Source organism: Malus domestica, chromosome 17 (assembly GCF_042453785.1).
Source record: "Malus domestica chromosome 17, GDT2T_hap1".
Lineage (NCBI taxonomy): Eukaryota > Viridiplantae > Streptophyta > Magnoliopsida > Rosales > Rosaceae > Malus > Malus domestica.
The window spans coordinates 13,065,644-13,087,221 of record NC_091677.1 but is presented as its reverse complement, the minus strand read 5'-3'; the positions used below and the strand labels follow the sequence as shown (position 1 = coordinate 13,087,221).

The following is a 21,578-nucleotide window of genomic DNA, read 5'->3' as shown; positions in this document are numbered from 1 at the left end:
TTTTCTCCCGGACTTTCAATTTGGTTTTGAGCCCGAGCCTTGAATTTTGACGGTTGGAGCAAATTAGCATGTTTTAAAAGGTCATAAGTTGAGGGGACATTGCGACATTTATCCTAAGTCTAAATTTGGGTTGGGTTGGGTCGGATTAGTCGCCACCCCTTTCTAAAGCCTTTCAACATAAGCAGTTCATTTCCGACTACATGAATTAATGCTAACTACTACTCGCATGCGAGAAGTCTCACGTTCGATTCACATGGATGTAGATGATGTATATTACTTGTGTTGAGTTCGATAGCCAGTTATGATTGGCCCATTGTGTGACTCGTACCAGGAAAAATAAAAGAAAACGAACCTTAATAATTATGATGCAGGGATTAAATAACAACACTAATAATTAGAATAAACCAGAGATCTAATCAACAAATATTTCAAAACCTTGAACTGAAGTAAAATTTATGTTACAAATAATTCACAATAAATAGAAACATACATGAAGAAAATGGAGCTTTTATTCAGAATATAAGACCGTTGGACTAAATATTAATAGAATTCCTCTGCAGAACGGAGCAGCACGACCAGAATCACACATCCTAAAGCACAAACATATAAAACTAGCATCCGAATCAGAAAATGATGTCGTCATCTTTTTCCGCAGACAACAAGTTCTGAGCTGAATGTAGGGAAATGCCCTTCTTCAGCGATAACTTTTCCGCAACCTGCTCGTTGGCAAAATTCCTGGCAGCTGCCATCTGTCTCTCGATTTCCCTCTTCTTATAACCCTGTATCTTCTTTAACCTGAAGAAATCCTCTCTTTCGAGCTCATCCAACTCCCCCTTGATATAGCTTATTGTGTTCTCCAACCTAGGCTTCACAACATTCTCTAGGGCATTGACACGACGATTTGTGGTCTTGATTGCTTCATCAAGGGTTAAAAATGATGTTTGAAGTGAAGCAAGCTCCACGAGAACCTCAATTGCTTTCACATAAGCAGCACGACAGAGTTGGACCTGTTGTCCGCCTCTTGCCAATCCAGTGAGGTCGTTCTTGGTCTCACCTTCAGTAAAGTATTCGAACTTTGGGAGCTTTACACCAGCAACATTCTCTTGCCTTGATCGAACTTTAATAGAGGCATTGTGGACATTCTCAAGAACAATGTGCTTGATGTTCTCGCCAGCAACATACTTGGCTTCAGTAAGGGCAAAGGAGGAGTTCTTCATCACATCTCCCATGGATTCTTTGGTTGCGACAATATTTTTAAGAATCTGACGGAACTGCACAGTTAAAGCATCGCTCTTCTTCTTGAGGAGAGCATGACCTCTTGTCGCACCGACAAGGCGACCTTTCATAACTCCAAGCATTGTAACGGTAGGAACCACATTCAAGCGTTGGCTTTGGCCCGACATGGTTTCAAAGATCTAAACCAAGAATGAAAATACATAATCAGGGTTTAGTATTTAAAACCAAAAAATTCAGCTACGCAAATCAACACGTAAGGATACACAACAAGAATATTATCATCAAACTTTCTTAGATTATAAGAACAGAATTAACAACAGCAACACAAACAAATCTCTGAACGTCAAATCTATTTTGAAGAACTTAACATTGCTAAAAGATGAAGTGAAACATATCAAAACCGAAAAGCCTTTCACATTCTACAAGGAAAATATACAGCTTGTCTTCCCTTGTAACCACTGAAATGACTTGCATCTTCTTGTTTCAAAGGGTTCCTCACACCTGACAGGTATTGACCACGACTTGTATTGATAGGTTTTGCCTTAAACTCTCTTCATATTCCTTCTGCACCTCAATGTCCCATCGTCCTCCAATACTTTTATATCAAAACATTGGAAAAACTTTAATCTCCTCTACGAAAAGAAGTTATCGAAATTGCAAAATGGCATAACCTCTCCTCTATACAACGGCAGTAAACTAAAGCTTGCTGGGAATCGAAAGCTAGTATCATATGATAAGATCCTTATCACTCAAATTTCTACAGCATTACCCCTAATTCTGGTAGAAACTTAACAGATCAAGAAGGAAACAAAACCTAAAGTAACATTCCAGAGAAATAGATCCACCAAAATGTAACTCGAAACTCAAAAGAGCAACCAAACGAGGGCTACATGGAAACAAATCAGTCTAAAAGGCTTGAAAACCAAAGCATTCAACACTTAACTGAAGCTACAACGAGCTCATTATGCGTGGCAGTAGATTGCCGAGCAGAGTGACTAGTGAGGGAATCACAGAAAAATTCAGGGAGAAGAGAAGGGCTAGAGTGAATTAGAAATTATAAAGCCATCAACCTATGATCAATCAATCCCAATCAACTCAAACTTTCTTCATGATTTGATCACAATCCCCTGATTCTATGTGTACTCAGATGCTAAAAATTGAGATCACATTCAAATTTCTGATCGTGCAATACAAAAATTCCAAAATCCAAGACTTTCAATTTGGGTTCTGCACTTAAATTTTCAAAATTGTCTCAGCAAACAAACACAATCAAACAATTAAGCACCGTAGATCCAAATCGGAGTAAAAGTAACAACGAACAATAGCGAACAGGAGGAAAGTTGCAAGCATAAAGATCAGAAATTGGACCTGGTGTGATTGGCTTCAGCTAATGGCGCCGGACCGGAAATTCGCCGCCGGTGAGTGGAAGAAAGAGAGGTGTACGGAGCGAGCGGCTGATGGATTTTTGGGTGTGTGACGTACGTCTCTGTGTGTCTGCGTGCGAAACTTCTCTTCTCTGATATTAATATCCGGATCCAATCGTATTCGGGTTAATAATGGAGTCCGCTTCCACTTTATCCGGGTTTTGCCAAAAGTGATAGCCCGCTAGAAGTATGTCTCCCGCTTTAATTAGGAAGTATCCTTGTAATAGAAGCGTGTGGATTTAATGCTACGTAAAATCGAGTGTGACGGGTGTTTGGTCCTAAGATTTAAAGAAAAATTAGAGAATAAGATCAACTACAACTTTGTGCCTCATTCCGCGATACAAATTTTAGGATTTGGATCTTCGCCGTATCCCTTTCTTGGGGATCGTAGGGATCCACGAACACGGACCGTTGATCAAAAATCGTGCAGTTACAATTTTTTCCTTTTTTTTATTTTTCACGTAAAACAATGCTACTTTACTTTTAAAATTATAAAAAGTATTTAATTAGGACCTCACGATTTTTTATCAAAGATCCGTGTTCGTTGATCCTTAGGATCCTCAGGGAGGGGATCCGAGGATCCAAATCCCAAATTTTATACACATTTAACTGTTGCAAAATTTGTTAGATCCTTATAGCATTATTGATTTTATAGACCACGCACTGTTTTAGCGGCGAAATTTTGTTGGGAGTAGTTTCTTGTTGCGGGTTGATAATTTTTGGGCCACGACACCCTCGTCGAAAATCTTGTGCCTTTTCAACCAAAAGAAAAAAGATCAACATTATGTAACATCAAAAAGTAACAATCTACAACATAAAAGTAGCTCAGTAAGTAACAATCTACAACATAAAAGTAGCTCAGTAGCATCGACACCTTTTGTGATAGAATGGTGCTAGATTACATTTAGTAGTTGGTAAACTCTAATTAGTTGCACAACAATTGGTATCCGGGCCTAATTCGAATGCAATGCATGGAGTTAAAGAAACCAAACGTGCATGTTACATTTTCCCGTCGCATTTTCTGACCCGAAAAAGAACGAACAGAAACACAAAATGGTTAAAACAACTTGTTACAAAGACATAAGACAATACTGAGCTGAAATCGTAAATAAAATTAAACCAGATGACTGACTGAAAATTTCAGAATACATTTCGACGACAACAAAGTGTGCTTATTGTTCTTATTTTCGCTAAATAACGCCAAACCTAAAAGCCTCGCAACTCTTCTGCTTTTACTGAAGGCACCACAATTTTATGCAGAAAGATGAGCAGAACAGATACTTCTTTCTCCCTATAGTATCTTAATTTATTTTCATTTTCTGTGATGTTGCAAACAATTCTGAATGAGTGACTAAACTCCAGATCCAGCCAGCCGACGCCTAGAGGCATTTGATACAGAAACCTGAGAGAGCTTGTCTGCATCACTCGTTACTATGCGTTCTCTTGGTGGGATATAGTGGCGCAGCCAGTTTCCAGTATACACCTGATTAATCACAATGATTAGCAAAAATAAGAAACGGGGTGACCACTGACCAGACGCACATCACCATTTTAATTTTCTAGACCACAAAAGACGTGGAATTGTGTCTTACTCAATCCAATAGAAACACCACAAATTCCACATAAACAAGCAAACGGTATGAGCAAGGAACTAACCTGTTGGGGTCTCATGATCTTAGTATCAGGATCATCAAGGGATTCGCGCCAGTGTGCCAACCACCCAGCCATTCGAGGGATCGCGAACAAAACCGGGAAGAACTCAGTTGGAAATCCCATTGCCCTGATTAATATGAAGTTAATACATCTTCACAGTTGCAAGATAGGCAAAGTAAAAATCAGTGTGACATCAAATGAAAAGTAATGAGAAGTACCTATAAATTAATCCGGAGTAGAAATCAACATTTGGATAGAGCTTTCTCTTGACAAAATACTCGTCAGAAAGTGCAGCCTTCTCCAAAGCAACAGCTACCTGCAAATGTCGGGTAGATGCACTCAAACTTAAAAATTGCACTTTCCAAATTTGTGTTTATTCCTTCCTAATTTTTGGGTGTTTCTTTTTTTGGGGGTGAAGAGGGGGAGCATTTAATAGTGAGATTAGAAATGCACCTCAATCAGAGGATCCCTTCCAACAATGGAAAATACTTCCTCTGCCAGTTTCCTTATGACCTTTGCTCTAGGATCATAGTTTTTGTACACACGATGCCCAAAACCTGACATCTTTCGCTTCCTGAAGCGAGAACCAGAAAATACAGTTTGATAAATAACTGTTTCAATATGAATCATGTTCACCAGACTGTGTGAACTACTAAGATATAAGAAATTAAATACCTGTTCTTCACACCCTCTATGAAATCTGGAATGTTCTCAACAGTTCCAATCTCATTTAGCATCTTAAGCACAGCCTGCAATAATCCAGGCAGCAACAAAAAAGAAACTTTATTTACAAAATTAAACATGAGAATATTAATGAATAAAAATCTCATTTCAAATCGAAAGTGATCTTCCAGTTGTTTGCATGAAAAATGCATGAAAAATGAACATAAAAATGGGAACATGAACTATTGCAATACCTCATTTGCTCCACCATGAAGAGGGCCATAGAGAGCTCCTGTAGCTCCAGCAAGAGCAGTGTAAACATCGACACCGCTGTACATAAAGAGCCAGACACGTTATAAAATGCCATTGGTTCATTTCAATCAGGTTACAAGATATGCCTACCTTGATGCCAGATGCCGGGCAGCAGCTGTGGAGCAATTCATCTCATGTTCTGCATGCAATATGAAGAGAACATCTAGCACTCGAGCCAGTTGAGGATTGGGTTTGTAAGATCTATTGCCTCTGTAGATTCGCACGGAGAAATGCTTAATCAGATTAGAGGGTGACCAAATATCATATTTTCCACAATGATTATCACTCTACATATTAAAACAAAAGAAGACCTAAGTGCACAGTAAAAGCAACATCAGTGGTGATGGCAAAAAGATTGCCAAATATGATTTGGAAAGTTATGCAGTAAAATGCATACAAAGAGTAAAAGTATAACATACAAGGAATCTAGCATGTATAAGAAGTTCTCCGAATACGAAAGGTTGTTAGCAGGGAGAACTGCAGGTCTTCCAGCCAATCGCAAATAAGCTGCAGCTGCAATGGTTGGTGCCTGAAAATGAAATAACAATTTAATATAACCTTAACCAGAAGATTCCAAATAAGTGATAAGTGATGCAGAAGCAAGACAATAGCTATAGACTGTGGAGATATAGGTGGGGGTTATATAGGTGGGGGTTAAAGCCTCTGTTGGTTTTTTGGGGATTGGATTAGTACCCCAATTAATTTTATAGGCCTACCAAATTCTGAAAAATGGGTCCTTGTGTGGTAGGAGAAGGTAAGGGATGCTGCCACTGGATAGCGGCAGAGGCTGGGGTTACTGAGGCTATATGTTTGGAGTGTATCGATCAAAATTTGAAAGAGGAGGGAAGGCAACACAAATGCTTTGTACAGAGCTACATTAGTTGGACAACCTAAAGAATGGCAGCATAGATAACATTCACACCACATTTTCTAAGGCTACAAGTCCCAAGTAAAGAACAAGATCAAACATACCTTCCCAAGGATGCGTGCAATTTGCTTGTCTCTCACTTGTTTTGATTTGTAAATTTCTTGCCCCTATGTTAACATAAAATATGATCAGATATGATACAATCAAATAATGCATCAAACAATGGACCCCTTTAGTAAATAAGATTGTGACAAAATTCATGTCGTTCACAGAGCCAACAAGAATAAACTTACACGAAGAGCAGGATTAGCATCAGGATGGAAAACAGAAAGCGCACTCATGGCACTGACAAGTACGCCCATTGGATGTGCATCATGAGGTATTGCCTGTATAATGTCCTACAATACAAAAGACACCATCGTGTAAATGCTCAAAGCAACAACAAAACAAATACTTGTGCATTTCTGCAAGGCAAAAGAACCTCCATGAGTCCAGAGGACCAGAGAGTATGTATTTGTCGCACGGTTGTTTAAAAGATACATCAAAAATCCCTAGATTCCCTACTATATGAAGAAAAAGATGATATGTAGTTAATCACATGTCAAATTCCAATATTTTGATCCTAGGGATAGTCAAAGGATTTCTATAAGAATAACAAATAGAAAATTTACCAAAATTCCCTGTGGTACAGCTGAATGCTGAGAAACGGCAAATTCCCAATCCACATATTGACTTTCAGAAGGCAAATTCCCATACACTGGAGGAGAAAAGGCTTAATGACAAAGCAACGTAGTTCAAAATCGGAAACTGAAATTAAAGATGACAAAGACACTTCACAGCAAGAAACGCATGGAGAGACTACACCTAATCCTGAATACTTCTTGATAATTCAGGGGTACATTTCGGGAACCAGCTCATTTCTATAGTAATTAATTATGCCCTCAAACATTTTAAGTTATATAAATTCTTCACATAGTTGTCAATGTAATAGTATATCTTCCTTTCGAACATGAAAATTTCACTTAAAATACATATAATTAAGAAAAATAAACCATTCCTTGCGTTGCTATTTCTAAGAGAGAGTACTTACTCAAGAGATAGGCCACTTCCAAAAAGGTACTACTCTCAGCCAATTCCTCTATTGGGTAGCCTCTGTATCTAAGAATCCCCTCGTCGCCATCGATATAACAAATCGAGGATCGAACAGGGGCGGTATTAAGATAGCCTGGATCATACACCTTCAGCCCCTTGTCATTTTTGCCTGTTGTGATCTGCATATTTCACAAGAACCAAATTTTCTTCCACTAATTTAATCAAATTTCAAACACAAGAATCCCCATCATAAAAATTTCCACTTTCATTCTATTTATTTGCAATTTTCCAAGCAACCAAACATAAAATGCACTATCGAACAGCAAAATATTTAAAAAAATCCAATACCCAGAATAGCAAATTGAGTGATAAGTTAAAAAGATTCTACCTTCTTGAGATCAGTGGCTTTGACGGTTCCTTCCTCAGAGACCTGGACCTGATACCTCTTACCGGTCCTCTCGTCGACGATGGTCAAAGGTCCCCGAAGGTTCCCGGGCGGTGGGACGTGAGCGGACGCGCAGTGGGGCTCGAGAGCGGGTCCGAGCTCATAGGGCTCGATGGTCGCAGCTGCCAGGTGGGCTGAGAGCACGGCCAAGCGACCGCGAGCTGTCACCGGAAATTCCGTCACCCTCGACATTTCTGTAGCTTGCAAATTTCAAATTTCTGATTTTGATCGATGAATTTCTAGAGAGAGAGATGAGAAAAGTTATAGAAAAAAGCGAAGAGGAGAGCTGATGAAGTTGCAGAAAGAGCTTAAATTAAACAAAAAGAAGATGAAAAGACAATTTTAATTTTTCATCACAAAATAAAATATAGACAATAATATAATTTTTCACAATTTAATTTTTTTTTTAATTTTTTTCTTCCTCCTCCACTTATCTTCATAACATATTTTTAATATTAAAAATATAAATATAAACATCTTAGTAATTAAGAAACAGTTAATAAATTCGATTAGGTGAATAAGCGGTTAATTAGCAAGCAAATTGGGAACGACGTCTGCGGCAAGCAAATAGTGTAATTATTCACCACTCGGATGCATCTGAAATGAACGGCAGTGATTGACGTCAACGGTTGGAACGGTTGATTTTGGGAAGTGAAAGAGCCTCCGTGTAGATTAGATGGCGCGAACGATGATAAGTGCGCCCCGCGGTGACGCGGTGGTATGTTAATCTTTCTCGGGAATCCAACTACCATCTGAATTTTTTTTTAAGACAACACTGAAACTTGGATAATACAGGATGACGTATTACGAACCCTTTTGGTACTCTATTTGAGGGAAAAAGATCCTCGCCGGATCCTTTTATTAGGAATCCTAAGAATCTCGTAGTCATAATACGGTTAATTTTTGTTAGATACTATTTATATTTAATTTTAAAATTTAAATTTAAAATGATTTCTAATCGCACGATGCACAATAAATGATTACGATCACAGGATGCCTAGGATTCTTAGGAAAAGGATCCGGCTGGAATCCTTTTCCCTATTTGAGGTTAATTTTTGAACTCAAAAACTGTAAAAAAATCTTAAACCTAACTATCTTATCTTCACTAGGAGGATCCTCAAATCGTGTCTGTTCATCGTATATGGTGCGGCTAGTTTTTGTCATATACTATTCATATTTAATTTTAAATAAAAATATTTAAAATGATTTATAACCGCACGATGTACGATGAACGGACACGATTCGAGGATTCCCAAGATCCTCACAAAGAGGATCCTCGTTCTTATCTTCAAACCCAACTTCAATATTTTTACCATTGAACTCTCCATTTTGCCCCGATGTTATTTAAAAAGTAAAAATAAATTAAAAGAACATGAACACCTTCTTCACTAACGCCAGAGTAAATCTCTTGTCATCGATGTCTCTTAACCACATCATTTTCCGTATTTTATCCCTCCTCATTTGTCCTTCTCCCTCCTCTATTTCTCACGCTCTTCAACCATAATGCCGGCACCGGAGGCCTACAAGTTTCCGAGTGGTAGAGAGTCAGCAATGCAGAGAACCACTAATGTCTATGGCCAAGAAGGGATGGCAGAGTCATCGACGAGGAAGGCATTGAGACGAAAAGGGATCATTTATGTTGTATGGACAATTCAAAATCAAAACTTTCGGAAACTGAATGGTGTGCCATATAAGGCGGTTGTGATCCTAAAAGAATTTGAATTGAAGTTGCCATGGAGAATCGCCGGTGAATCTTCCGTAGGGTTTGAGGTGGAAGAGCCACTGGGTGTGGAAATAGATTTCGGTTTTATTTCTTTCTTTTTTCCATTTTAATCAAAGGGTGAATTAGGAATTTTAAGAAAATATTTTTTGTCTTGGATGTAGAAAGACTTTGAATGAGTTCCAATAAAACTTTCCTTTTTCAATTCTTAGCCTAAAAAACTTGTTTGGTAGGTCTCTTATGAAAACTTGAACTCAAAAATAACAAAAAACTAGCCTAAAATTTGAGAACAAGAGAATTCAGTTTTTACTGTTTTTTCTTCTTTCAGTCGCGAGCTATTCTTTCCGCAGTATATGCGTGACCTTGGCGTCGAGTCCACAGGCATGGAGCATCCGACCTAGAGATGCCGACGACTGAGAGATGTTTTTACGGTTCCCTTCCAACTCCCGACCCACCATCTTCTCACTCTCTAATCACCCAAACCCCCAGCCCCACCTCCTCCCCACCAAGGAAAAGCTTACGTTCAAGCTTAATTGTTAAGTTTCTATGAAAATTTTGAAAATTGGCAACTAAATTCATCTCCATATGTTAAAAACAGCCACCTTCCAAATCAGAAGTATTCAAGAGCTTTGGTCTTGGTGGAGTATCTTCTGGTCGTTTCTCCGACATCAAACCCGAAAAATTGGGAAAGAGAGAGAGAGAGAGAGAGAGAGAGGGGAGTGACGGCGGTGGGGAACGGTGCCACTATCGTCGGCGCTGACTAGGGAATGAACTCTTTGAGGTGAGCATGGTGGGTCTATAACGTTGGGGAAACAGAGAAGGTTTAATATTGAATATAGTTGTTACTCAATACTATGGTCTGATAATATTCATCTTCACTTGAAAATAAGAGGTTTTAGGTTCAAATCTCGTGGATAGCGAATTCGATATCAAATTAGGCTGCCCATTGTAGGATTTTGCCAAACGCCCCCTTCCCTTAATGTAAAAATATCTATGTCCTCAAAATAAAAAAATATTGAAAATAGTTTTCAAGTTAAAATCCAAGCAATATTTTAAGTTTTATAAAAAGTGTTCTTAAAAGAAGTTAATCAAAGTTATTTTTAAGAATGATAAAAAAATTTGGATAGAATACCAAATAGGCCCCAAGTATTTTGATGCTTTAGGTTTTTTGGAAAATTTTGATCAGCTTTAGGGCGTGTTTGGTTGATCGGAAAAGTTTGGGGAACGTACAAACGTGGAAATCGAATGAAAGGGAATGAATTTTATGCCTTGGTTCAAAAGAAGAATCGACCATGTCACCCTTGGATCATAAGTTTTTACTGTTTTGACTCTTGAGGTCACACCCTTAGAGGGGGACTTCCCTACACCCGGGAATGTTGTGGCATTCCAGACCAACGATACATTGTGATTTGAGGAAGTCAACATTACATGAAATGGATTTCCGAAGTCCATCATACACATAAGTATTGTATTACGATATGGATTTCCTAAGGTTGCACACAAGAGTACCTGAAACGAGAGTGTCAAAGTAGCAGTGTGTCAAACTAGTTATACAATGTCATATGCTACTTTGATATCCCCGTTTCATGTACTTTTGTGTGCGACCTTAGAAAATCCGTATGACAATGTCTCTGTGTATGACAATTTCCTTTCTCATTGGATGCAGCTCAACAAAGAAATTAGAAACAATGGGGAGGGGAAAAGGGAGAGGAACAAATTACTAAACAAAATTTTCATTCAAACAAAGAGGGATAACATGGAAACTATTTCCTTACCTTTATAAACTGGATGTCACTGTTTTGATACCATAAGCAATAAAATTTACACTGACATCATCAGATAGAGACCATCTTCCTGTCAAAGGATTGTACTCGATCCCAGCCATCTCTTGGACCTGCACACAACCAACCAAACAGAAAACAAGCTTTAGCAACAAGTGCATGGATAAAAATAGCTGACATTCCTAGGGCGGTAAAAGTTGTTCCGGCTTACTGAAATAGAAGCACGTTCCAGGATCAGGGCTAGTTCTTCGGGAGTGAGAAAACTGGAATATTGATGTGTACCTTTAGGAAGCTGTAAAACAATCGATTTGGTTCAAGTCAAAATGTTATCAACAGTTGAATAGACTTGAGTAAATATGACTAGATCAAACTATTTTCAAAGCAAAACACTGAAGAATACGGAAAGTGTTCCACATCCATAGCGAATATCTAGAGGTACAACTGAATTGAATAAGAGTTAATTCCCTTTCAATGGTCACAATTGTATTCACAATGATATAATATGAAATATTAGTATTGCTTCAGGATGCGTTTCAAGACATATTAGTGCACTTAAAATTTGAAATCTGACATCATTTTGTGAGTCACATTTTCTGAATTCTTCTATGCGAAATATCGGTTGGATAGTTCTAATAAAACAGGAATCATATTATTCACATATATGAGAATCAGGTTTGTTAGAATGTCTTAAGAGTATGACTTCCACGCAAAAGAGTCAAAGCCTATTATTCAACTCAATCTTGTAAATAAAATAAATCTAGAGGCATTCTTGAATTCCCTTAATTATTTTAAATAGACATTCCTATATGATTAATCACATGTCAGTCGCAATTGGCTAACTGTGAGGGTCACCGCCTACTCAAACAAAACCGATCTCAATTTATGGGCAATGTTTTAAACATCTCTTGGGTGTATATTTTATGTTAGAAAATAATGCGATGATTATACCGTCATGAAAGACGAGGTAGTAAAAAAGAATTAGAGATAATGAAGGCCTAAAATTTCAAACAAGAATGCAACAAAAATTAGAAAAGATAGCAAATTTTGCTGCAAAGCAACAGATGTTGCATGGTAAATCAAAAACACATAATCAACTGCAGGAGGTAATAATGAATTATACCCAGTGGAGGATATACTCTGCTGCAACAATGGCAGCAGCATACGCTCTCATAGAACGGTTAATAGTTGAAACAACAGTAGCTCCACCGGGGACAGTTAAGGCTGATAGAGATTTGCAGAACTCAGTAGGGTCTGCAACGTGCTCAATTACCTTGAGTAAATCATTAATTTACAACCAAATTAGAATAAACCATAGCAGTTTGTAAACACTGAAGCGAGAGAATCATATAGGCAGTTTGTAGATTCTTAAGACCATACCTCCAAAGCAAACACAGCATCAAAATTCTTCTGTTCCTCAACTAGCTTTTCTGTGTACAAATGGAAGAACACAAGCCTCAAGTTAAAAGAAAACTATATGAGATAAAAGAAATATACAAAAGATCTTCAACAATGAATTTATATCACTTACAGAACAAATAAAAAAGTTACAAAACTCATACCAACACAATTGCTAGTTCAGGTCGAACAAGCTTTTCAAGATCAACAACATTTACTGATACCAACACAAAATATAAATTGCACAGAACAGATTTCAAATAGGATTTTTTATTACAAGAAGGATACTGAAAAGAATCACAATACAAATTATATCATGAAAGAATGTCTCAGAACGAAAACGGTTTTTAAGTGATTATAATATCAGTTGGGTATTCTTCATCGTATTTGGCAGGTTTTGATTGTAGCAGATGCAATCAAGATCCTAACTTTATATGCCATCAATGTTCAAAGTAAGTCATTCAATGTGTTCATTAAGAGTGGAAAGCCACGCATTCTAGAAAGATGCAAGAAAGATTGAATATTAATTGAATGCATTTCCAAAATCTTTACAGAATAGGAAAAAATTTAGCACATACCAGCTGTTGTGCATTGATAGTCAATTCTCGAAGTCACTGGATCTAAATCCTGTGTGAGTGAATAAAGTTTAGAAGCATGTCAACACACTTTACGAAACAAAGTACTTGCACATGGACAAATACTTGATCAAATAAAATTTGAATTTATTGCCATTGTTCAAGAGAGTGGCCATACAGCGTGAACGCGCGCTATGTTGATATTTTTCTCCACTGCATCAACTCCCGTCACAGTAGCTCCCATTCGAGCTAAAGGCTGAAAAAGGCTAAAGATTAGCATGAACCCTTAACCAAAAACAATTGCTAGGTAAAGCTATCGCTTATATTAAACATATCCGGAAGAAAAAAAGGATTCAAAATGCTGTACGAGTAAAATGCAGAACATATTAATAAGGAATCAGCACACCACAGGGAGGAGGTACAGTTATATAAACACGGCGGTTAAAGTGCAGTGAAGAGGAGTAAATGCACCTGGGAAGGTGCACGATAACATACCTCAGAAAGAATTCCACCACCGCAGCCAACATCAATAAATTTGAGACCTTCGAATGGCTTAGGGGACAACGGATCCTTCCTGAAGATCAGAAACACGAAAGATGATAAACAGAATCATCATTTAGCTTTCCAAGTCTTGAAAAATGTTAGTGAAGTATCATTCCTTTTACGAATTTCACTTCCGCAGACAATGCCAGGCACCAAAGCAATCTACTTTCCTAATTACTTGGCAGCTATCAATTTGGAGATATTACCAAACCCTAAATCTACACCAAGAAAACCTTTAATTTACCCGAAATGTCGGCAAAGCGTGGAGCGAATGAAAGCAAGTCTTGTAGGATTCAGCATATGCAATGGTTTGAACGGCCCTTCAGAATCCCACCTGAAAAATCCGATAGCTTTAATCTCATAAGTAAATTTCCTTCTCATTGGTCAATAAATCACAATAATACCACAGCTAAATCAAATTCAAGTGCAGAAATTGAGACTTGTATGCTAAAAAGGGAGAAGCTCTCACCAGGTTTCGGCAACGGCGGCGAACTTGGCGAGCTCGTACTGGTTCAGAGACGATGGGGAAGGAGAATGAGGGTTTGGCGGCGGTGGAGCCGGAAGAGGCTCGGTTAGAGGAGGAGAGTCTGAGAAGAGTCTGGTTGCACTGTGAATGCTCGAGAGCCGTGGGCTGAGATTGCGGTGGAGGATTGTGGAGCTGGTGTGCGGTGCTCGGAGTTGCTTCAGGAGCTTCAAAGCCACAGCCATGGCGATTTTGCTGAGAGAAAGTGAAATTGAACGAAGAAGAAAGGAAGGGAATCGGTGGGTTTTTTTTCAGTTTTTGTACGGGATCCGGGTCTGGTCTGCAAATAGAGTCCGGCAAAGGAATCCTTTGGGTTGGGTTTATGGGTGGGATTGGGTTTAGGCTTTTGGGTGGGATGGTGAAGGCCCAAAATATGGCCCATCCTTTTTGTCTGGTCTGCAAATTCGTTTTTGATCGGCTTTGGAAAAAAAATAAAAAAATTATTTGTTTGGAAATGCATTTATAATGTCTGAAAGCTTTATTGGTAAAAATATTTTGGGATTCTAAAACACTTGAAACGCATTGTTAAAGAAATACCAGGTATCTGTTTTTTTTTTTTCAGGAAACACTTCAAGTATTTTTTCAAACATTATTTGTATTTTTACTAAAAAATTTGGTTCAAAAGCTCTTTCAAACATGAGTAAAAACCACATGTCAAATTATTTTTCTAAGAAGCACTTTTCAAGTGTTTGTTCATAAAGCAAGCACTTAGAAATTTAATAAAAATTTAACATGTTTCTAATGAAAGCACTTCTACTTATAAATATTTTATGACCAAAAGTGTTTCTTATAGAAGCAATTTCAAACGAGTCATTCTCTTTATTTATTTTTCCCTAGAGTTTGAATGGGATTATGTGTTTGAAAAGAAAAGTAGAAAACCCTACTTTAAAAATGCCGTTCCACTAAGAAAGGGCAATTGAATCCTTTTTCTAATTTCTCCTTTGTAGATAAAACCAAATCATATACAATAATCTGAGTCTGACCAAAACAAATCAACGAACAATTGAGTAATAAGTTGAGATATGCATTCGAGAGATAACCAAGGAATAATGCTCCTAATTTAACTTGACAAGTATCATAAAAAAAAAGTTAGCCTTGCGACAAACATGTTTCACGTCAATTTCAACTTTTTTTTTTTTTTTACTTCAAATCAAAGAGCTGTGCATGACTTGGGGTCCAAATCAAGAGAGGGAAAACCTCTAGTCAGTTACATAGCAAGTTAAAATGCACTTGCCAAAAAATCTTTCAAAAAATATGACAATGAAACATATCAATTATGTCTGTAGTTGTACAATCTTGTAGTCAATCAGATTCTGGATTTCAAATATCTTTGTCATGATAAAAGAAGAGAAGAGACGAGAGTCGAAATCGACTTTTCAAAAGGAGAGAGAGAGAGAGAGCTTGGATAAGCACCAGGATCCTCGCCGGATCCATTCCCTAGGGATCCCGCAATCCTGTCCGTTCATTGTATATCGTGCAGTCATTTTTCGTTAGATACTATTTACTTTTGAATTTTAAAATTTAAAATTTAAATGATTTCTGACCGTACGATATACGATGAACGGACAGGATTGTGGGATCCCTAGAATCCCTATAGAATGGATCCGGCGAGGATCCTGGTCCCTTGGATAATCCTTCTTAGCTTGTGCCCCACTCAATAAGAACTTAATTATATAATTTATATTATACTAATTACCGTACTTTCTCTTCTATTTAAAGTCTTTGATTATCGCGAATTTTTCCGAGGTTTATGGCCAAATTTTCCGCTCGATCTAAATGTTAATAATTTGTAGCATCATGGCAAATTATACCACTTGGGCATATATAGAGATTAAAAGCCCCTTTGAGATGATGTGTGCAGAAACTGCATGCCTTGCACTTCGAAGCTCAACTAACATATACATATATATATATATATATACACACACACCCATACAGATTCTCAAAGAGAAGGGATCAAAAAATGAGAATTAATTGCAGGGCCAACAATACATCGAACTTTAACGAAGTGCTATTTTTCAAGTTGCATCTCATAGATCGTTTTTGCAAAATATTTGTCAAATAAAAAATATAGATGGTTCGAATCGTTGAAGTTCGAATCTCTATATACACATATATCTAGGGACCCAAATTGTGTGTGTGTGTGTATATATATATATATGTAAAGGGTCACATAAATATCAGATGAACGTACATGATTGAACATCACATCTTGAATTTTACCTAAAGGCAATAAAGCATCCCGATGTGTACACAAAATATATAGGTGAAAACTGAAAAGGAAAAAAGATGAGGCTTGAGAAACAATGCTACTGTGGTGTAAAAATTGGTACTTGCTCAAAGGACTCCTTTTCCCACGTGAGGTTCTCTGCAACTATTATTTCCTTGTATAAACCTTGGTTAACAAAGAAAATGACAGACAGGTAGTTCCTGTCTTAGTCCCCCACTACTCTCCTGGCTACATTCACCATCCCCCCTCCTTCTGTAGTAATTCCGGTGAAATGTCTGGTATCGGAAGTTTACCAAATTTCAAATCTGCTTTTAAGAAGTATATTTGTTTTCATATGGTCAATTGGTTTTATATTAAAACTTCAACTACTTTTATGGTATTAGATCTGGTTGTCACGCGTGTTCGACGTCACTCTTGTGCAGCCCACATGTAAGGTTTGAAAACTCGTCATACGTGAGGGAAGTGTATGAGGATGTGAAGAAATGTCTCACATCGAAAAATTAATTTACCAAACTCTACATGTTCTTATAAGAAATTGCGTTACTCACTGCATTGTTAATTCGGTTTAGGGTGAAATATCAACGTCTTTCTTCTATTATTTCTCCTTTATTGCATTTGGGGCCGGGATGGGCGTGTGATAGTTTGGACTCTACCTGTTCGAACTGTTTCCTAGAACTGGAAATTGGATTTGATTCTACTTGCCAAGTTGCCAACCTTTTGATAAGGGCTGCATGAGGGCTTTGGTACAACAATGTTCACTCTATGATCCAAGGTCCCTCATAAAAATAACATACATGTTATATCATCAGACTAAATTATAAGTGATCGTACGTTTGCTTCATTATAATTGTTTGATTTGGGCGTATATTGTGGTGTCTTAGCCAAGTATTAATGAGATATATCAACTTTGATCGACGCTTTGCTTAGCGTAAAGCCATTGATGAAATTGAACTAGTTAAAATTAGGGTTTTGATATACGCGCATGGGTGTTTGTCAACGATTATCCTTGGCAGAGGGTATTTCAAATTGGAGAAGAGAAGTTTTGCCTGCTTAAAACATAATTGATCATCTTCACTCTAAGCTGATTGATTTTGTTTTGCATGCTCATATTCTAGTAAATATGTACGCCCTAGAATTACTTGCATGCATAGAGGACTGATTGAGCATTTCCCCTCAGATTATCATATAAAATACATATAAAAAAAAAATTATGTGAGGTCCTAGTCCATACTGAGAGATTTTCATCATTTTCTGGTATGCTATACACCAAAGAATAGTAAAATTTTCGCTTACACAAATTCAAGCTTGTAAATACGGAGCAAGTAAGAACTACTACATGTGATTCAAAATTGATTAGGGCGATTTTCAAGCCAATAAGACTTTCTGCTTTGTAAGAAACGGAATGAACGTTTACCATACACAACTTTATTCTTATTTTACAAAGTGAATGTTTCAACTACTCGAATAGAGAGGTAGGTAAATATATAGCTAGGGCACTTGACTAGAACGAAACAATTGAGCATACGGTAAATGCTGTACCAAAACACTATTTCTTAAAATTGATGGGGTTTTTGTTAAATCCATTAAACCCGTTGATGTGATTTATTTTCTAAAATTGATTGGGTTTTTTTTTTTTTTTTTTTGTCTTTTGGTGATAAAACTAAAATTAATTGTTCTGATAGGATATGCTGTACCAAAACAGTGAAGTGATTTTTTTTTTTTTTTTTGCAAATGTCTAAAAAGGAATAGTGGGATCCAGCTATTAAGAGGTCCATGTGTCCTTCGCAATTCAGTCCTCCTCTGCACGCAGGTGGTCTTGTTTCATCAACCCTCCCTACACGGGCAAATGTCCTACAAAATAATACCCCACCCCGCCCCACCATTGTGGTTTCTTTTTCCCTTTCATTATTTGATCAAGTTTACAAATTTACCCAAGTTTTGTTCTTTTCTTTTCTTACTGAGCAAACAAACACATTGAATTGTTGTACATTTGGTTTGGGTGGTAGAAATTTATAAATTCTGGTTTAAATTGATGTCTACTCTTCAAAGATAAATCTATCTGGTTCTGGTCCCAGCAATTAAACCTTTAATCGAACCAACATGTATATATATATTGAAGAAAGTTGAGGTTCCAACATAAAATTAACTGGTATATGATAACTTACTTATAAACCTATGCAAAGTCTCTCCCCCATTAATGTGGGACTTAGTCTCAACACGCCCTCTCACGTGTGGCGAATTTTGAAGTTTAATATGTGCACAACAAAACAGGGTGATGTGGAGTGCTTGTGTGTTGTGGAGCGCATCTGGCTCTGATACCATGAAGAAAGTTGAGATTTCACCATAAAACCAATTGGCATATGGGAAGTAGTCTAACTTACTTAGCCCATGCAAAGTCTCTCGTCTCATCAATATAAGATTCATTCTTAATATATATATATATATATATATATATATATATATATATATATAATATTGTCAGATGATGCTCTCGCCTGCTTGCTAATGGTAATCTCCCCAAAAGTAAGTGTCAAAATCAGGAGCTGCATATTTCCATGGAATTATTGTTTTTGTTTATAGATGATACTGTGTTCGCATATTTGATATAACCTGGTTAGATAAGTAATTGTCTTTCAATTTCAGGGAAATTTTGTAGGCATGATCTTTAGGTGATAACATATCAAATGCCCTGTTTCGATTATGCGAAATATTGTGGGGCAAGCCTAGACGACTGACTAATACCATATTAAATTACTAATTGATTAGTGCTTCTGCTTATACTCCGCTTCTGCTTATACACCGCTTCAAAGATAGAGTTCACTTAAGTATTACAGTCATGCACTATGTGACCATAACAAGATAATGCATATGCCACAAGTGACTTATAACTCAGTTGGTTAAGAGTATATCCTTATACCTGTCAAGAATTTTGCTTCCTGATAAACATCACGGAAGGAAGGGGATAGATTTGAAATCTTTTTTTTTTTAATTTGGATAATTTGATGTAATATCTTATCATACGTCCAGAAGAAAATCCCCTAAATACACATCAAATCTTGCGAACTCCCATAAAATTCTTATATCCATTAAATAATATTTTTCACAATAATCATCAACAAATCAGACTAAATTAAGCACAAATATATTTTGTCACACTAAAAACATCTGATGATGTAATCCCAAAACACACAAAACAGCATACAGAAAAAATGGTTTTATGGAGAGCCCAGATGGAGAAGGAGCTTGAGAATTCTTCAATGGCAGGGCAGGTGAAGCAATCTGATCACTGCTTCCGCAGACATTAACTCCAACTTTCAAACTGTGAGCTTCTGAGGAACTCACACAGAGACCTGGGTTTCCACTGAGGTCCAAGTTCCTCCCCAACCTCTTGAGGAAACTTGCATTGAAAGGCACAACACCCCCCAACATGTTTCTGCTCAGATTCATGTGGTAAATGTGCGAGAGGCTCCCAAACCCGACCGGGATTTCGCCCGTTAGCCGGTTATCCTGCAGCGACAGAGTGCTCAAATTCTTGAGCTGGGAGAAGGATTCCGGGATGGTGCCCGAGTAGCCGGAATCAGCCAGCCTGAGTTCTTGGAGCTTCACCAATTTACCAAACTCCAATGGCAGAGGAATGTGCATTGGATTGCCGTCTAAAATGAAATACTGCAAGCTCTGCAACTTTTCCAACCCCTTCGGAAATTTCCCACTTAATTTGTTGTTGCTTAACGCCATGAAAACCAAAAAACCGAGCTTTTCGATGCCATTGGGGATGGAGCCTGTGAGTTGATTGGAGCTGAAGTCAACTTTTTGAAGCAAACCCAGTTGACCAACTGTGTCTGGGATGGAGCCTATGAGAGAATTGTAGCTTAAATCAAGGCCTTGGAGGTTTCTGAGACTGCCCAGCTGCATAGGGATGGTGCCTGTGAGCACATTGTAACTCAAATCAAGGTGGATTAGTTTCCGAAGGGTGAAAATCTCCGAGGGGATCGGACCGGAGAGGCGGTTTTGTGACAATGTGAGGATCTCAAGGGACTTGAGGTCGGATATTTGTGGTGGGATTGGGCCGGAGAGTGCCGGGTTGGACCGGAGGCTGAGCTGCTGGAGGGAGGCAGGGGATGATGCTCTGTTTTGAGAAACAGAGAGGGTGGTTTTTGTGTGAGTGAAGCAGTTGAAGAAGAAAGCAGATTGGAGAAACGGGAGGGAGAAGATTAGGGAAGGGAATGTGGCTGTTTTTTTGCAGGAGGGGTTTGGTGAGGTGCCAAAATCTAGCCGGGAGACATGGGGGCGGTTGTCTTTTCCGATTTTGCACTCGATTCCGGGCCAGGAGGAGGAGGGTTGGCAAGGGGTAGGATGGGAAATCCTCCAGGGTTGATCAGAGGACATGGATTCCATGATCTTGAACAGGGTTTCTGATTCAGATGGAAGCATGGTGGCGGCGGTGGTGGTCGAAGGAGGGTGAGAGAGGAGGAGCAGGAGGAGGAGGAGGAGTGGAGGGAGAGAGAGTGGGAAGGGAAGGCACATTGTGTCAAGGTATATGGGAGGTTCGGAGAGTTGCAGCATTTTGTTGTCTGGCTTTACAGTTTTAACCTCACGTGAGAGTGCTAGAGAGAGAGAGAGAGAGAGAGAGAGAGAGAGAGAGAGAGAGGGGGGGGAGAAGTGATTGAAGTGATAGGAGCGATAATAAGTGGGAGGGGGAAGTCATGAGTCATGACATTTGAGTGAGAATTTGATAATTTGAAAGCAAAGGTAGGGTCGTGACTCGTGACTGAGGGAACTTATAACATTAGGCAGAAAGTTGAGTGTTGTGGAAAATAAGGGCATGTTTCACTTTTCCCAAGCATTGGATTTTGAATTTTTTTATAGAAAAAACTAATTAAAAGTGTTAGGAAAATTTGAATTTTAACGATAAAAATAAAATAAAAGGTAAAATAAATAGTATCATGATTAAATTTTTAGTGTAAAAATATGATTTTTCTTTAAAGTAAATAGTACCAGAATCTTTTCGTTAAAGTTCCCTTCTTTTATTTCATTGGGATTTAAAGATTATTTGTTTGTTTTTCTATTATTAACATCCGGAATTGTTTGATAATTTTTTTTTATTTTTTTTTATTTTTT

At 37.9% G+C, this 21,578-nt stretch overlaps 4 protein-coding genes across 5 annotated transcripts; all 4 read right to left on the bottom strand.

Annotated features, from left to right (window-relative positions):
- Positions 1-411: 411 nt before the first annotated feature.
- On the bottom strand, positions 412-2,917 carry LOC103417231 (V-type proton ATPase subunit D-like). The gene is made up of 2 exons (XM_008355423.4): positions 2,605-2,917; positions 412-1,415 (listed from the first exon to the last, which is right to left on the bottom strand). The coding sequence occupies exon 2, from the start codon at positions 1,401-1,403 to the stop codon at positions 624-626; it is 780 nt and encodes a 259-aa protein (XP_008353645.4). The 5' UTR covers positions 1,404-1,415; positions 2,605-2,917; the 3' UTR covers positions 412-623.
- Positions 2,918-3,752: 835 nt separating this feature from the next.
- Positions 3,753-8,339, bottom strand: LOC103417230 (citrate synthase, glyoxysomal). Of its 2 annotated transcripts, none has more exons than XM_008355422.4 (13): positions 7,637-8,339; positions 7,247-7,427; positions 6,828-6,913; positions 6,450-6,554; positions 6,261-6,323; positions 5,708-5,817; positions 5,379-5,498; positions 5,231-5,306; positions 4,989-5,062; positions 4,767-4,887; positions 4,532-4,629; positions 4,317-4,440; positions 3,753-4,143 (listed from the first exon to the last, which is right to left on the bottom strand). In XM_008355422.4, the coding sequence occupies exons 1-13, from the start codon at positions 7,883-7,885 to the stop codon at positions 4,012-4,014; spliced, it is 1,539 nt and encodes a 512-aa protein (XP_008353644.2). In that variant the 5' UTR covers positions 7,886-8,339; the 3' UTR covers positions 3,753-4,011. The 2 variants fall into 2 exon arrangements, with proteins under 2 accessions (XP_008353644.2, XP_070673259.1); XM_070817158.1 differs by having other exon boundaries at positions 6,828-6,928; positions 7,637-8,025.
- Positions 8,340-11,130: 2,791 nt separating this feature from the next.
- Positions 11,131-14,509, bottom strand: LOC103405199 (ubiquinone biosynthesis O-methyltransferase, mitochondrial-like). The gene is made up of 9 exons (XM_008344172.4): positions 14,177-14,509; positions 13,952-14,041; positions 13,660-13,738; positions 13,343-13,420; positions 13,168-13,216; positions 12,572-12,621; positions 12,315-12,464; positions 11,406-11,486; positions 11,131-11,307 (listed from the first exon to the last, which is right to left on the bottom strand). The coding sequence occupies exons 1-9, from the start codon at positions 14,413-14,415 to the stop codon at positions 11,191-11,193; spliced, it is 933 nt and encodes a 310-aa protein (XP_008342394.3). The 5' UTR covers positions 14,416-14,509; the 3' UTR covers positions 11,131-11,190.
- Positions 14,510-19,516: 5,007 nt separating this feature from the next.
- On the bottom strand, positions 19,517-21,223 carry LOC103405198 (receptor like protein 29-like). Its single transcript, XM_008344171.4, has one exon. The coding sequence runs from the start codon at positions 21,021-21,023 to the stop codon at positions 19,611-19,613; it is 1,413 nt and encodes a 470-aa protein (XP_008342393.2). The 5' UTR covers positions 21,024-21,223; the 3' UTR covers positions 19,517-19,610.
- Positions 21,224-21,578: the final 355 nt, after the last annotated feature.

What these genes read in the sequence shown, in the direction of transcription:
- LOC103405199 (XM_008344172.4), bottom strand. Translation starts at nt 14,415, where the DNA reads ATGGCTGTGGCTTTGAAGCTCCTGAAGCAACTCCGAGCACCGCACACC. An exon ending in GCCGCCGTTGCCGAAACCTG is followed by an intron (nt 14,042 to 14,176) that starts GTGAGAGCTTCT and finishes CGGATTTTTCAG; the next exon opens with GTGGGATTCTGAAGGGCCGT. An exon ending in GTGGTGGAATTCTTTCTGAG is followed by an intron (nt 13,421 to 13,659) that starts GTATGTTATCGT and finishes AGCCTTTTTCAG; the next exon opens with CCTTTAGCTCGAATGGGAGC.
- LOC103417231 (XM_008355423.4), bottom strand. Translation starts at nt 1,403, where the DNA reads ATGTCGGGCCAAAGCCAACGCTTGAATGTGGTTCCTACCGTTACAATG.
- LOC103417230 (XM_070817158.1), bottom strand. Translation starts at nt 7,885, where the DNA reads ATGTCGAGGGTGACGGAATTTCCGGTGACAGCTCGCGGTCGCTTGGCC. An exon ending in TTGCACGCATCCTTGGGAAG is followed by an intron (nt 5,818 to 6,260) that starts GTATGTTTGATC and finishes TTTCATTTTCAG; the next exon opens with GCACCAACCATTGCAGCTGC. An exon ending in GCCCGGCATCTGGCATCAAG is followed by an intron (nt 5,307 to 5,378) that starts GTAGGCATATCT and finishes CTTTATGTACAG; the next exon opens with CGGTGTCGATGTTTACACTG.
- LOC103405198 (XM_008344171.4), bottom strand. Translation starts at nt 21,023, where the DNA reads ATGCTGCAACTCTCCGAACCTCCCATATACCTTGACACAATGTGCCTT.